Source organism: Trichophyton verrucosum (assembly GCF_000151505.1).
Source record: "Trichophyton verrucosum HKI 0517 chromosome Unknown contig00133_1.f1.exp, whole genome shotgun sequence".
NCBI lineage: Eukaryota > Fungi > Ascomycota > Eurotiomycetes > Onygenales > Arthrodermataceae > Trichophyton > Trichophyton verrucosum.
Window position 1 is genome coordinate 297 of NW_003315545.1, and position 15,076 is coordinate 15,372.

Here is a 15,076-nt window from a genome sequence, read left to right on the forward strand (position 1 = left end):
GAACCAGCATCCATCCACACATTCTGCCCGTCTCAGCAGGCAACTGTCAAATGTTGGAGTTTATGGCGGTCCGCTTCCCCTTCCTATTGGGTGACGAGCACGACCAAACAGTTCTTGACTGGACGCCTAGGTGGCTGTGTCTACGCGGGATGATACTTCACAAGCCATTCTGCGTCGAAGCTATAGCTCCATCCCTGACTCACAAGCTTCGTATGCTACCTACACACCCATCCACAGGGCAAAGATATGTATCACAAGCTGTGAAGCTCTGGAAAACATCACCTTCGACCCACTAAGTCCGGGCGCCGGCTAGGTCGGAATAAGGTTAAGGGAGCCTCCCTTTGTATCCTTGACCTTGTTCAGATTCCGTCATCTCCTTGATAAAGACCCTTTTTAAGCATCTGCCCTACCCGTTATCTTTGATGAGAAAGGTTAGGCCGCCCTACCCACCCGCTGCAGGAAGCTATAAGAGTCATCTATCCTGCTACTTTGATAGAAGAGAGAAGAAAGGCAAAAAGGAAACCAGCCTACCTAAGTGAGGATTTACTGCTATAGTAGTGTGATATCACTGCCTCTTTCTTTTGTTTGCTGTCCTGAGAGACAAGAGTAAAAAAGAGGCAGCCTGCTATATGGATAAGCCTCATGCACACTCGCCATCTTGGTGGTCACTCCATGACGCAGCCTTCTGTTCGCTTGCTTGTTTCTTATTCCCCTAGAGGCCCTCATAGAGCTCGATATCTGCCTTTGTCGACCAGTTCCTTCCGCTGAGGACGCCGAGAAGACTGCACAGTGCCTGGTTTAAAAGGGCTGCTGAACCCCTCCGTCCTCCTTTCACACAGCAACAACAACAACATCATCACAACAAACATCTCTCTCTCTCTCTCTGGCTCTTCTGCTTCCATCACCCACACCTGATAATCGTTTAAAAGCCTTTGAAAAGGACAAACAGGTAAGCTAGGACCTCAAAGTACATGTCTCCTGCGAAGTATACACGATTCTGACGAGGATTTGGGACCCTGCAGCGCTTTTCAACCTTACCAAGTACACCAGGCAGGGCCTCCAAGATGTACTTCAACGTGAGTACCTTCTCTATCGTTCTCTCTGGCTCCCTGCAGCTGAAACGTGTTCTGGGCCACTAACGTCCTTGCAGGTTACCATGAAGCCCGGTGCCCCCGATGAGGCCCTCGCCAAGTAAGTATAACTTTTCATTCAATACGTGTGGGACCGTCTTCTCCTTTCTTCGAGGCGTTTGAATGTGACACGAGCACCCGAAAGAACGGGGATGATAGACATGCATACCACCCTCCTTTGACCGTTTTGCTAACTCCGGAATCTCCAGGGCAAAGGAATCAGCCAAGAAGACTGGCGGCACCATCCGTCACGAGTACAAGCTGATTAGAGGATTCACGTAAGAGAGATCCTCCTTCCCTCTGCTCCTTGTCATCGGTGGTGAAATATACGGTCGAACTGACGAGATGTTGAAACGCCTAGTGTGGAGTACCCTAATGACCACAACCTTGATGACGTCCTCAAGTCCAACGACCACATCCACGTTGAGCAGGATGGCCCTGGGCCAGCTAAGAAGGTCACTGCTACTTCGACTATCTGAAGGACGGCCGAAAATACACAGATGACAGGACTACCACATTTGCTCTTCTTATTTTCTTATCTACCCCCTCTCTCGTATTCCATCCGCTCAGATCATTTTCTCTGTCTTCCTTTGGTAAATTGATCGAATGGGACAAAAAAGGCGTTATGGTTACGGACTTACCTTTCTTTGTTTTTTTCTTTCTTTCTTCTACTTACCCCCCTTTTTTACTTCTTTCACCCAGATGTTTTATTAACAAACTTGATTCCCACTGAGAGGGGGAATACGTGATGTTTCACTATGTGGTAGCTTCGAGCAAATGCAATCAACCAGTTTTAATTAAAAAAAACGGCTCTCCTCAGAATAAGCATCTCTCCGCTTGAAGTCTCGTAACTGCACTCTATCAACTCTCTGCTGTGCTGTTCCTGAATCACCGTAAGACAAGGCTCGAAGCCTATGCCTTAAACCTCTTGTATATCTTCTCTATAAATACAGCCCCTACATTGATGGACTAAAAAGAAGACACGTCTCAGCATCTTACGAGTTACCAGCAAGCTCGGCTGATTCTTTCCCATGTCTGTTTCCCCACACTTGACAGGGCTCGTACATTATCCTTGAAAATGTATTGAAGAATCCTTGCTGCAGCCTATGACGCTTTTAAGCCAGCCGTTCCCCCCATCGCAGACGGCTTGAAAGATGATACGCAGCATGCCTACGGAATGGAAGGACGGGCTTCCGTTTCCCTATCCGTATGCCTCTTTTGCTGCCGTGCATCTCCGGATGTTGGGCTTAGAATATCTGACCAACAATGACGTCGACGGATATTTACGTCTTTCCCCCGTCACCCGTTAAACCCGGAGTAGTAGCAGGGGGGGATGAGAACAATCTCACACAGACCACCTCGAACGACAAGGGCCAGGACGAGGACGAGTTGACTGATGTATCTGGTACATAGTTATCGCTTTCTATCGAGGTCTGCTTGAGCTGCTGTCGTAACGTCATGGCTATCATCTCGGTTGGCCTTCCGGGCCCCCTCTCGAGGCCACACGGTGGCAGATCTGGGATCTGTAGAACCCCCCCAATAATAATCGATATATCCGTCACATACAACGAGTGCTACTGTGATGGAAGAAGGCATCATCCGCCTGCTCTGCGTGGGGGTCTCACAGCTCTGAGGACTGCTGGTTCTTCGTGTCAGACGCTGCACCTGCCGGCAAACAAGGTAACAAGCCAGCCAGGGAGGTTAAGACATCCTTTATATCGTCAGGTCAAGTCGAAAGGGCCCTTTCTTTCTTCTCCTGCTGCCGTCCCCCTATCAAACACTGTAAGACAAACCAAGACGTGGAACTCGGTCGAAGGGTTGGTCTGTTTGGCCGAGCAAAAGAAAAGAGACCCGCGCCCCCCGGCCCACGGAGGCGGTCGATAGAGGGAGAGGGAGAGCGTCTTCATCTTGCTGCCAAATAATATTCCAGTTAGCAGCCGTCACAGACATCCTGGCCAACCGGATCGCAAACGAGCAGACGAAGGCTTGACGCTGCCAGCCAGTCGCAGACTCCTCCACGCCTACCGCAGTCCTCCGCCGTCGTCATAAGCTGATGCTGGTTGGCGCACCGCGGGCATCACACGATAAACTAGTGCCGGCTCCACGCACAGGAAGACATCAAGCATCCATCACTAATAATATAGGAAGAGAAGAGACGCTCCAGGGGAGTTGTTGTGATTGTTGTTGGGAGGAGGCTTGCTTTTTCTTCCTGTGTGCCGCTTAAGTACGGGGCTGCCGCCAGCAACATCGTCATCAGCGATTTTTATATTGACCACCACGCCCACTACTTGCGCAGGACAGGACAGGACAGGACAGGACGTCGGCCGGCGAGAGGAATTAATTCACCATTGGAGCCCGCCTGTCCACAGCATGGAATAGCAGTTGACGCTCCTTTCTAGTTGACCATGGCACTCCTACGAGCAAACCCTCTGCGCATCATGGCAGGGAGCCGGCTGATCGCTGGTGGCCCTTCGCTGCGCTCCCTTTCCTCCATCACAACGAGCAGCTGGTCCTACCCGCCCTCTGCGTCGGATGTATCTAATGACGAGATCACTCGCCTCTCTACGAGTCCCCGTCGGCCTTTGACGCTGGCAGATCTGCTCCGGTAAGTGGCGGGAGAAAGGAAATAAATAATACACCGAAAGTAGAGGCAGAGAGCGCTGACACCGTGGATTAGACATGGCCGGCCGCCGCTCACGAGAGATGCCCTTCTTGCTTCGGCGAACTTCACTCTCTCTCTCCTCCCTGCCAGACTGGCCTGCCGCATCCAGGCTCTGCGAAACCTGCCCTTCATCGTCGTCTCGAACCCCCATATCTCCCAGATCTACAACAACTACCTTCACTCGTTCACCACCTTGCTACCGTTTCAGAAGCGCCGGATCTCAACCACAGAGGAAGAGAAACAGTTCACCGAGATCATGGCGGATCTGGTGCAGACACACGACAATACAATTCCAGTGCTAGCCCGTGGGTTTCTAGAGTGTCGTAAATACATCAGTCCTGCCGAAGTGACTGCATTTTTAGATGAACATCTCAGGGCACGCATCGGCACTCGTCTGATTGCCCAGCAGCACCTGGCACTACACCATGCCTCCCTCTCGGAAAATGGTGAACTCTTGACCTCGCGGGACAAGAATGTCCCGTCTAACTATATCGGCGTAATCGACACGGCTCTTAAGCCTGCCCGTTTGATAAAAGTGTGCGAGGAGTTCGTGGCCGAAATATGCGAACTCAAGTATGGCGTCCGCCCTAGAGTAGTTATCAACGGAGAGCCCGAAGCAACATTCGCCCATATCCCCGTCCACGTTGAGTATATACTCACCGAACTCTTAAAGAACGCCTTCCGAGCAACAGTTGAGGCCGGAAACGAGCGTGAGCCTATCGAAGTAACCATCGCCTCGGCACCCAACATGCCGTCAACCAACAGTATTGAGCAGGCTGTGCCTGAACTCGAGAAAAGCCCAAACTCCCTTGGTACAGGCTCCCAGAATGACTTCCAGATGAGTATGGGCGTGCACAAAGGACGACCCTTAGGGCCTGGTCCGATGTTCGAACCGCTCAAGTCATCTGCACAGAGCATCACAATTCGCATTAGGGACCGAGGAGGTGGCATCCCTCCTGAGATTCTCTCTGATATCTGGTCCTATAGCTACAGCACCTTCAACTCAGATGAACTCCCAGTTAGTGACAATGGGAACGTCGATGCCTTGAATGCGATTTCCGGCAGTGGTGGCCATAATGCCAGCACCATTGCCGGCCTTGGCTACGGACTTCCCCTTGGACGCGCATACGCCGAGTACTTTGGCGGAGGTATCGACATCCAGAGTCTTTGGGGCTGGGGCACTGACGTGTACCTCACCCTGCAAGGCGTTGGAAAAGTGCAGGGTTAAGCCACTCAATATCCCATCTGAATGGAAACCTCTTACCAGTTTCCTTGTGCACATACAGATATCCCCATGTCTTTCCATTTCTGACCGTCCCGTTCATCTGCTACACAATACCGGGCTGGTATATTGTTAGCCTGGCTCCGCTTCTCGTTCTGGGAAGCGCTATTCCGTAGGATTATCTCTTACACATCTACGAACATCACTGAATTGCAAGGTTATGGTGTTCACCACTCCATCAATGCTGTTGACATAACGGAAATGGCCGGCCTTTATGAATTAAGAGCCTCGACACACTCGAAGTCCATTCTGTTCAATCAGATGGTATACACAAGTTATCTCCTAGCCTGGGCAAAGGGCTACATGAAAAACTTGGAGATTTTTGACTGCCTAACCCAACCGATTGCCAATTACTGTCTACTCTAAACAAGAGAATCACCCCGAGACAGCTCCAACTTCTCTTTTTGAGGGTCTTGAAATTATTCACTCTGACATTGTGCAAAGCGACATAGATGTTGTTTCGCAGCAATGTTCCCATACACTCAAGAAGGCCTCGAAGTTGTCATCGTTTAAAGGCATGGATATGGATGTTTTCAAAGGCGTAGCGACATAGCCTAAAGGCGTGGGCGGATTATTATTTTTACTTTTCTCTTCTGGCCGTTTAGTGTACGTTTTTTCTATGTGGGATGCTGATCTAGTGATCCGCTGTACAATGGCTAAGACGGCTAAGATTAGAGAGGAGTTGGGCGGCACTTATCAGCGTAGCGTTTTACCTTGTTTTTACCCCTTTCGATATCTATAAGTATCAATATATCAATATATTATAACTACAGTTTTTTCCTCTTCTTCTCTAGACAATGTAGTGGTATATTAAATCTCCTATCTATCGTTATTTGAATAAACTACCCAATAAGTCGTAGATACAACATGTCATCCCCAGCTCTGGGCCATAAAACCTAGTTATGCACCTTTTCTTGAAGTAATAAAGGAAACACGAGGTGGATTTCCATGCTCAACGGGTAGAAGGAGCAGGAACGCTTTGTCTATACCCATTGTCACGCGCTTCTTGGAAAACCTTCATCTCTTCTTCGGCCGATGCAGGCTCACCCCTGTATGCTGCAACTCCGTCTGGCTGTAGGGTAATTCCAACGCCAAGGCAAGTGATAACAACGACCATCTCTTCCAGCACAGCCATGACCAAGTAGATGGTAACATTGCCGGAAACAGCGCTGAACCTGCGACTATGGCTAAAAGCACTGATCAAGCTGTATAGCAAGCGGATAAGGATGAATGGGAGAGAGATTGCAACTGCAAGCAGGAGTCTCTTTTCTCCTGCGGGAAGGCTGTGCTTGTTGCTGTTGATAATAAAGGCTAAACCGACGGTGATAACCCAGACTCCGAGAGTAACGCAGATGGCTGCTTTGCTCTTTGCGTTTGGCTTGTATGACGTGGCACCGTCCTCCTGGCTGTTGATACCGATGATGCTGAGAATAAGACCGAGTAACACCAGGAGCCCGACCACCCGAAATATGATGGGGGGGATTCCCTTCCGGCCTCTGTTTACTATAGAGTTGTTTCTATTGGATATTATATATTAGCAAATGTTTGAAGTAAGCCGGGCACGTTCCCTCTCTCGGATGGGGGCTCATACGCTCTTTGCAGGAGGCCGACGCAGGCTAAGATTAGCGAGGATATTCCAGTAGATTTACACGCCGCTGCCCCCTTAATAAGACCTTCAGTGGGATTTGCTATGGTTGCCAACTCCAAGCATGAGCCGATAACGCGGACCAAGGAGAGCACGACGAGAAAGTACCATCCTGCTGACTTGGCAAAGCCATGTCGTAGTGCAATATAAACTGCAATGAAGAAGCAAGGGAGATAGACGATTAGGCTGAAGATTGCAACTCCATGTCTATAATCGACAGCCATGGTGGGCTTTGTTCTGAGGAGCCTGCACAATAGAATGAATCGGAAAAATCGTAATATTCAGAGAGAATAGAAGGTATTGACCTGTGACTGACTGATGCTGATCTGTATACCACGGTTGAAGGAGAGAGTGACGGTTTATAAAATCATCATTTCGCCGGGTATCAGTTCATCGGAGATCCTAGAAATCCACCTCGAGTGGCTAGGAGACTGGCACGGCCACAAGTGTACTTTTCTTCATCAGGGTATCGGGCGAGACTTCAGCTGTCGTGGGCCACAGCCATGAGGGAGAGCGCCTGGCTGCATGACTCGCCTAGGCACATAGTCACAATGCAAGGTAGGTAACTATCCAATTGACTCGCGACCTTTAGCCGACGGTCTGCAAGGCTGCACTTCTGCGAAGCCTGCGAAATTTTTTCATGCAAGGAAGTTGAAAGTTGAAATTTGGAGCTGAAGCCTCTTCTCGTTATGCTTGCCCAAAACGGGTCGGGGCGCATCGAATCCTTCTCGCCGCAGGAATATTGATATTCATGAAAGCAGAACAACAGACTGCGAGATGGAGAAGATGGAGACCTGACGGCATACAACGCGCGTTCTTGAGCTATGCAACTATGGAAGATCAGTCGGCAACGATGTGCCGGCGGAGATGAGCAAAGTTTTGAAGGAGCGAACTTGGCTCAGCCTTCGAGTGCTTATCACCATCAAGCTTCACGCGAGGCTGAGCAAAACGGGGGTCGCCCTCTTGGTATTCAATGAAGAGGCTGATCATAGATGGTTACCTCCGTAACCATCAGGCGGGTTAATGAGCCCCGAGATGTGCGTTGACTCGTTGGCTGGGCGCCTTGAAACCAGAACGTAGGGGTTCTTCGCTCAACCGAGCTGGAGTCAGGCACAAACCAACACATCTACTAGAAACAGCGTCGGAAGATACCCTCAATGTTCTGGAATACGACTCTGAACCAACTAGTTATATTGAATACCCTCCTGCAAACAATACTGAAAATGGGAAGTTATAAACATTATGAAGTTTATTTCTCCTATGACGTATGAGGGACATGGACGTTACTCAAGCTCTATGCTCACTTCGCCTCCATAGATATGGTCATCGAGAAGAGACAATAGAGCTGTTGCACTATTACCTCTAGTATCTTTGGGCCTAAATATCTCCAAAATACTACAGAATGCGTCGTATCGTCGTTGACGCGGAAGACCCGGGGGAGCCTACTCGAGATCATCCCTCCAAGCATCCCTCAAAGCTAGGCGAAGCAAATGAGACGAAAGTTCACCCAAAGAGCTCTGGAGGAGAAGATGGAAACATCTTCTTTGTAGGGACAGCAACGACGTTCATGTACGGAGCCCCTTAAGTCCTCTAGCAGCATGGCCGAGCTAATAACCGTCTGCCAGAGAATGGGCAAATATAAGGATCATGACCGACGTATTTCCAACCAACGAACCATCTATTTATATCTTATACTGATTGATCTCATAGCCAAACTTCTTACACGCTGGAGATCATGTTCATCTTGGCCCAGGGGTGAGCTACCCTATAACCCTCTATGAAGGGTGTTCCTGACTTGTGGACACCAGGTTACGGGAACGCGAGTCACGAATCCTGCGATCGATCTCCACGATATACCACCTGTTCACTTCATTCTTCTTTCACACTATCATGCGTATGGTGTCACTCTCAAGCCTGTGATGCTTTTGGGGGGATGGTTATGCTGATATTATCACTTTGAACAAGGGACCATTTTGACCAAAAAGTGGAAGGTTCTCTTACCCGTGATATACCTATTATAACAACACCTCATGCTAAGGGCTGCCTCGAATCGAAGGGGGATGACTCCTTTACCAAAGTAGAAGCCCTGGATACCTACCAGAGCATGTTAATCGAAATAAAATCCAAGGAGGCAACCAGCAAAAAAGAGCCAGCAATCAAGGTGACTGCTATGCCTGGAAAGCATGTCCCACCTGGCCCATTGTCCACTGCCAATGATATTTTAAAGGCGGTATGACCTCCATTGCTGGATATTTTCTACCAGCAGGAGTCTAAACATACTCTCTTAGGTTCCGCTAACAAATGGCTGGATGGTCGAACTAGGCCACACAACTCAGTACCACCACGTGGAGGGAGATTTTGAGACGAACTACAGGTAGAGTAGCTCCACGAAGGATCGATATATAATGTAGCTAACGCAGTCTGTGATAGAATCTACATCTCTGGAGACACCTTGATGTGTGATGAGCTAAAGGAGATCCCGAAAATCTATGCTGACCAAAAGATAGACTTGATGCTCATCCACCTTGGAGGCACCACCATCCCGTCTCCTAATATACCCTTATTGATGGTAACAATGGATGCAAAGCAAGGAATAGAGCTACTGAAACTGGTTTGTCCAGATATGACTATTCCAATTCATTACGAGTGAGTCACCCTAGGAGAGCCTGTAATCTACAGATATTTGTTGACTATTTTATTAGTGATTATGATGTCTTTCTATCACCGCTATCAGACTTCAAGAAAGCGGTGGAGGAGGCCGGCTTAAGTAGCAAAGTGGTATACCTAGACCGCAAGGATCAGTATAAATTCAAAACCACATGGACTGACGGTAGTTAAGCTGGGGTGAGCCTACGAAGTGTGAGGGTAAATTGAAGTACAAAACCTATCATCTATAACTAAAAGCAAAGATGAGTAAATAGTAACTAGTTATTCGCCCAATGAAAATTGACAATATTATGGTTTTAATAGACCAAGAGATAACTTACAACCGAAAGATATTATACACGGTATTAATACATTCTAAGCCGGGTTAAAAGTGCACCTTTAATATTTGGCAAAGCAGAGACTGCTATTCGTTCCCCCAAACCCAAAACTATTGGTGAGTGCAACTTCGACATTCCTTTGCAGCGCATTGTTGGGAACATAATTGCAGTCAAATTCGTCGGTTACGTTATCCAAGTTGATAGTAGGGGGAAGGACACCCTAGATGCTAGATGTTAGGTATAAGAGCAAAAAAATCAAGAAGCAAAAATATTGTACCTGATCAATAGCCAGAATAGAGAAAGCAGCCTCTATTGCGCCGGCGCCACCCAACATGTGTCCTATAGCGCCCTTTGTGCTGCTTACGTTTATTTCTGAGGCTTTGGCTTTACCTTCAGATCCAAGAAACAATGACTTGATTGCCAGATTCTCGGCTGCATCCCCAATTGGAGTCGACGTGCCATGGGCGTTGATGTAGTCGATTTTACTCGGAGGCACTCCAGCATTTTTAAGGGCACGCTTCATGGCAGAGAAAGCACCTCTACCTGTCTCATGTGGTGCGGTAATATGGAATGCGTCAGCTGAGCATCCATATCCTTTAAGCTCGGCATAAATATGGGCATTTCGAGATATTGCATGTTCAAGTTCCTGCAAGGCATGTTGTAAGTATTGTAGATAAGAAGGGAGGCTTTAATGGTAGTTGGTACCTCTAGCACAACAACCGCGGCACCCTCTGCAACGACAAAGCCCTGCCTGTCTCTGTCAAATGGGCGGGACGCCCTGTCTGGATTATCGTTGAAGCCGGTAGCAAGACTCCGACATCGTGCGAAGCTTCCTATCGCTAGTGGGTGTATACATGATTCAGCTCCTCCAGCAACCATGACGTCTGCGTCGCCATGCGCAATGAAACGAGAAGCATCACCAATAGAATGCGCTCCTGTCGTACATGCTGTTGATACCGAATGATTGGGACCCTAGTGATGTTAGCAAAGATGCATGAATTACGCAGGAAACAGACAAGTATGAGGCTGGAAACGCGCAAAATGCATACCATGAAACCATATTTCATCGATATATGCCCAGCGCCTAAATTAATAAGGAGTTTTGGAACAAAAAGTGGTGACACTTTCCGATATCCCTAATCATGGTTGTAAGTAAGAAAAATGTTATGCTTGCATGAGGTAAAATCTATCACCCACGCCATTATGATATGCGATAGAAGTATTAAATGCTTCATCAAAGTTCCCAATCCCAGAGCCCAGGCACACTCCCTATGGATTTTTATTAACGGGTTAGAGACATATTAGCTCGATATTTGTAAGCTTGGTATCTACTAACCGTCATGTCTTTGGACTCTTCCGTAATAGGCATCCAGTTTGCATCTTCGAGTGCTTCTTGTGTAGCAGCCAGGGCGTACTGGGAATATAACGCCATTTTTCGTTGCTCCTACTATGTCTATTAGAAAGGGTATCTGGGTATTTGCATATTCAGAGTATAGTCTTACATCTCGGGTCAGCCATTCAGAGGCATCCCATCCTCCTTGGGCCTTAGACCCCTTAGGAACAACACCCGCAACCTGGCATGGCTGCTCAGCGAATCTTGAATCTCTATCTTTTATAGAAATAATTCCACTGTGGCCATCTAGCAGCCTTTTCCATGTATGTCTTATTCCTAAGAAGCATTTTTAGTTACTGTGTATTAAAAAAAAAAATGCATGTTAGGGATGCAACATACCTACTCCAAGGGGAGTTACAGCACCCAATCCAGTAACAACAACACGGCGCATTCCACCCCTTGTATAGTGTCCGCAAAATGGACGGCTCCCTTTCAAGTTCAACAAGCAACAACAGTGGTATATCCCAGTCTCGACGTATCTTTACTCTATTTTAACATGCTATCTCTTGATCTCTTGATGCATGAAACTCGAAGTTTGATTCTTTGAAACCCAGCTTGATATCGGAATATTTATTCTCCAGATTTAAGGCTCGAGCGAAGTCCACCGGGGCAACTGGCGAATAAACACGCAGGGAGTAATCAATATTGGTGGTAGAATATAGATCTGAAGAAAGAGTGCGAGGCAAGGATTTTGAACTTGTGCTCCCTGCCGTTATGTCGGTACTAGTAGTCGGCTTTCTCGCCGTAACTAGTTAACTAACTACCTTGTTATGGAGTCTTCCGCAGCTACAACTCGCCCGGCCGATACCAAATCATTAACTATTAGCCGGACATTATGGAGAATAAACCCACTTAATGTTATGGTTATAAGAGCCGGAGTTACGAGTTTATATCAGGTGATGATTATATCCGAAGCAGCTACAGAGTAGAATTTATATATCCCGTTCAGATCCCACCGACTTTTCTGTCGGCTTTAAACCCCGTGCTATACATAAAGGGGGGTAACTAGGCACGATGGTGTACTTGAAATACAAGACGCTTGCTTTGGCTGGAGCCATACTCAGTGCTCAAGTGGTGGACTGTCATAGTCACCATGAGGAGGGACAGATACCGCTGAGCCAGGAGGAACTGGAGCATAAATGGGCGCCGGAGTTGGTGAGTACATAGTATCTTCTGCTGCCTGAAGGATTAACTACTTGTATGCTATATGTATTCCCTATGATTAACAACAGAGGCAGTCTGCATTTGCGACCATGGGCAGCTTTGGTGGGCTGAAGCATGTCCCATGCCTGACGAAGCCAAATGAGCTTTACGATATTGCTATCATTGGAGCGCCGTTCGACACAGCGACTTCATACCGGCCCGGAGCACGGTTTGGGCCTCGGGCAATCCGCGAGGCCAGCGGCCGCCAGGTCGCAGCCCGTTCATACAATGTCCGGGCTGGTATCAACCCTTACTTGGACTGGGCCAAAGTCATAGACTGCGGAAACATCCCCATCACCCAGATGGACAACAGGATAGCAGAAAGGCAGATGTTTGAAGCCTTCCTAGAACTAGGCACGAGGAAGACCGCCTACCAGCCGCAAAAGAAAGGCGACAAGTCCAAGAGACAAGCGAGGATATCAGACGGAAAGCCCAAGCTGGTAACTCTTGGAGGAGACCACAGCATCATCCTGCCGGCCCTGCGAGCGCTGAACCAGATCTATAAAAAGCCGATCACCGTCATCCACTTCGATGCGCACCAGGACACGTGGGAATCCTCCCGCTACGACGGGTACTGGAAGCCAGACGTTGACGGTCTCAATCACGGAACCTGGCTGTTCCATGCGGGCCAGGAAGGGCTGATTTCAAACACCACGTCGGCCCACGCGGGGCTGCGATCCTATCTCGGCGGATCTGATGATAGAGATTACCGTACCGGGGTAGAGAAAGGGTTCATGCGCATCCACGCGGATGATGTCGATGACATTGGCACTCAGGGGGTGGTCGATGCGATTGTCTCGCGAGTCGGTCTCGACCCAGACCAGCCGGTCTATATCAGTTTGGATATCGATGTTCTTGACCCCAGCATTGCACCTGGAACAGGCACGCCGGAGTCAGGTGGCTGGACGTCCAGGGAGCTTGCTAGGATCCTCCGCGGGCTGGAGAAGCTGAATGTGGTTGGAGCCGATGTGGTGGAGGTCTCGCCCAGCTATGATCATCGTGCGGGAGGGACTGCTCTTGCGGCTGCGCATGTAGTCAACGAGATTATTGCAAGCATGGTGAAACTCGGAGTTGAAGATCCAGACGCAGTCGGGGGCTGGTTTGGTAGAAAGGGCAACAAGTCCGTCAAGGAGGGTGTGATGGAGTCATATCAAGAGGGCGCAGCAGGCTCAGAAGCCCGAAAAGACGAGCTTTGATGGGATTCATTAAACTATGTTATTTGTCTTATGTGAGTCGTGCTTTATAGAACGGACAGGTTCGACTATACACGGCGATCCATCACAACTTTTTGTAAATAGTCAATTTCACTTGCCTTCAGCTTGAGGCTGGTGGTATATGGGCAACCTGACCTTTCACATTACAAGTAATATTTTATATTATTAGGGGGATTATAATTTTTTTTTTTTTTTTTCGAACACTTTTTCATTCAAGGCATCTGCGCGTCATAAAATCTAAACGTCATAAGAAGTACGAGACGGGAAATCGACAGGCCAGGCAAACGGAGAGGAAAAGCGGAGGAACAAAACACAAGGGAATCGGGGAGGGGAGAGAGAAAACACTTGTTGTATTGGCCCAGCGAGTTTCTGTCATCTTGGATTAATAAAAAGGGGGAATAGTAAAACAGATCAAGACCAGAAGAGGGGAGGGCAGGCGTGTCACCTTTCTCGGTCGTGAAGGTTCCCTCCCAGACCAGCATAGCATGCATTTCGGATTTCGAGGGGATAGGTAAAAAGCAGGGGACAGACAAGCTGCATGCGAAAGGGGAAGAAAAAAAAGACGGGAAAACAGAGCCAGGGTTATTGCAAATCAAATAACAAAGACAGGCAGACGGGTTGATAAGAGGTGAGGAATAAAGGGGGGGAAACAAAGCAAAAACAAAAGAAAAAGAGTAGGATTGAAAAGGCACAGTCATAAAAAAAACGGATTCATCCGATTGAAATTTTCCTTAGCGCGCCGCCCATAACCCCCATTATGTGATTGTCATGTAACTCTGGGTGTGAGGATGTTGAAAGAAAGAGAGAGAGAGAGAGAAAGGAAAAGAAGAGGAAGGGAGAGAGAGGTAGGGGAAGGGGGGGGGGGGGAGGGAGAGCATCGTGAGATACCAGTTTAAGAGCATCTAAATAGCGAATTGTCCGGATAAATACGCAAGAGCCCCGATCAACACCCATTGTCCGCGAGATTTTAACCGATGTATCAAATGTCAGATGGCACTGTAACCTTCTCTCTGTGCTGGCAGGGTCGAGTCTACAAGAGTAGACAGCGGCTCGACTTCTTTGGAGGACTGGGCTCTAAAGCAGCAACGATGGCCTAGATTGATCGAGTTAGCAAGAAGAAAAGGTAATAAATAAAAGCAAATTTTTTGACTGACCTCGTCAAAGACGTCCTTGAGCTTGTACTGGGTCAGGGCAGAGCACTCGACGTATTTGACAGCTCCGAGCTCCTTGGCCATGCGGTCACCGTCCTCCTTGCGCACTGGCTGCATTCGCTGCTTGCTTAGCTTATCCCGGATGGTCTGGTCGTCTCTTAAATCCGTCTGGGTCCCGACGATGAGACAAGGGACGCCTGGACAGTGGTGGCGGACCTCGGGGAACCATTTCTCGCGTACGTTCTCAAAGGAGGCTGGCGAGGTGACCGAGAAGCAGACGAGGAAGACGTCGGTTTGCGGGTATGAGAGTGGGCGTAGACGGTCATAATCCTCCTGACCGGCGGTATCAAAGAGTCCCAGCGTGTATGGCTCATCTCCAATCCTAGCAGCAAGAGTTAGCCAGCGTGCAGTG

General features: G+C 48.5%; 7 protein-coding genes across 7 annotated transcripts in view; 4 read left to right on the top strand and 3 right to left on the bottom strand.

The window, feature by feature from the left end:
* Window positions 1-958: 958 nt before the first annotated feature.
* TRV_01745 (uncharacterized protein) lies at window positions 959-1,609 on the top strand (the record flags this gene model as incomplete). Its single annotated transcript, XM_003024055.1, has 3 exons — window positions 959-1,191; window positions 1,340-1,408; window positions 1,492-1,609. Coding segments are annotated over 3 exons (420 nt in total), but the record flags the coding sequence as incomplete, so codon positions are not given.
* Window positions 1,610-3,535: 1,926 nt separating this feature from the next.
* Window positions 3,536-5,020, top strand: TRV_01746 (uncharacterized protein; the record flags this gene model as incomplete). Its single annotated transcript, XM_003024056.1, has 2 exons — window positions 3,536-3,735; window positions 3,808-5,020. 2 exons carry the CDS (start codon window positions 3,536-3,538, stop codon window positions 5,018-5,020), a joined length of 1,413 nt encoding a protein of 470 aa, XP_003024102.1.
* Window positions 5,021-6,026: 1,006 nt separating this feature from the next.
* Window positions 6,027-6,943, bottom strand: TRV_01747 (uncharacterized protein; the record flags this gene model as incomplete). The annotated part of the gene is made up of 2 exons (XM_003024057.1): window positions 6,027-6,577; window positions 6,724-6,943. The coding sequence occupies 2 exons, from the start codon at window positions 6,941-6,943 to the stop codon at window positions 6,027-6,029; spliced, it is 771 nt and encodes a 256-aa protein (XP_003024103.1).
* Window positions 6,944-8,823: 1,880 nt separating this feature from the next.
* On the top strand, window positions 8,824-9,557 carry TRV_01748 (uncharacterized protein; the record flags this gene model as incomplete). Its single annotated transcript, XM_003024058.1, has 3 exons — window positions 8,824-8,949; window positions 9,103-9,330; window positions 9,399-9,557. 3 exons carry the CDS (start codon window positions 8,824-8,826, stop codon window positions 9,555-9,557), a joined length of 513 nt encoding a protein of 170 aa, XP_003024104.1.
* A 207-nt stretch (window positions 9,558-9,764) lies between these two features.
* On the bottom strand, window positions 9,765-10,582 carry TRV_01749 (uncharacterized protein; the record flags this gene model as incomplete). The annotated part of the gene is made up of 3 exons (XM_003024059.1): window positions 9,765-9,923; window positions 9,981-10,349; window positions 10,409-10,582. 3 exons carry the CDS (start codon window positions 10,580-10,582, stop codon window positions 9,765-9,767), a joined length of 702 nt encoding a protein of 233 aa, XP_003024105.1.
* A 1,528-nt stretch (window positions 10,583-12,110) lies between these two features.
* Window positions 12,111-13,495, top strand: TRV_01750 (agmatinase, putative; the record flags this gene model as incomplete). The annotated part of the gene is made up of 2 exons (XM_003024060.1): window positions 12,111-12,251; window positions 12,329-13,495. 2 exons carry the CDS (start codon window positions 12,111-12,113, stop codon window positions 13,493-13,495), a joined length of 1,308 nt encoding a protein of 435 aa, XP_003024106.1.
* A 1,004-nt stretch (window positions 13,496-14,499) lies between these two features.
* The window catches only part of TRV_01751 (uncharacterized protein), a gene marked incomplete at both ends in the record, with an annotated part of 1,008 nt that continues 431 nt past the window's right edge, over window positions 14,500-15,076 (bottom strand). Inside the window, one exon of the mRNA XM_003024061.1 lies at window positions 14,500-15,046. Within this exon, the coding sequence (XP_003024107.1) occupies window positions 14,500-15,046 (547 nt within the window). The remainder of the gene's footprint in view (window positions 15,047-15,076) is intronic.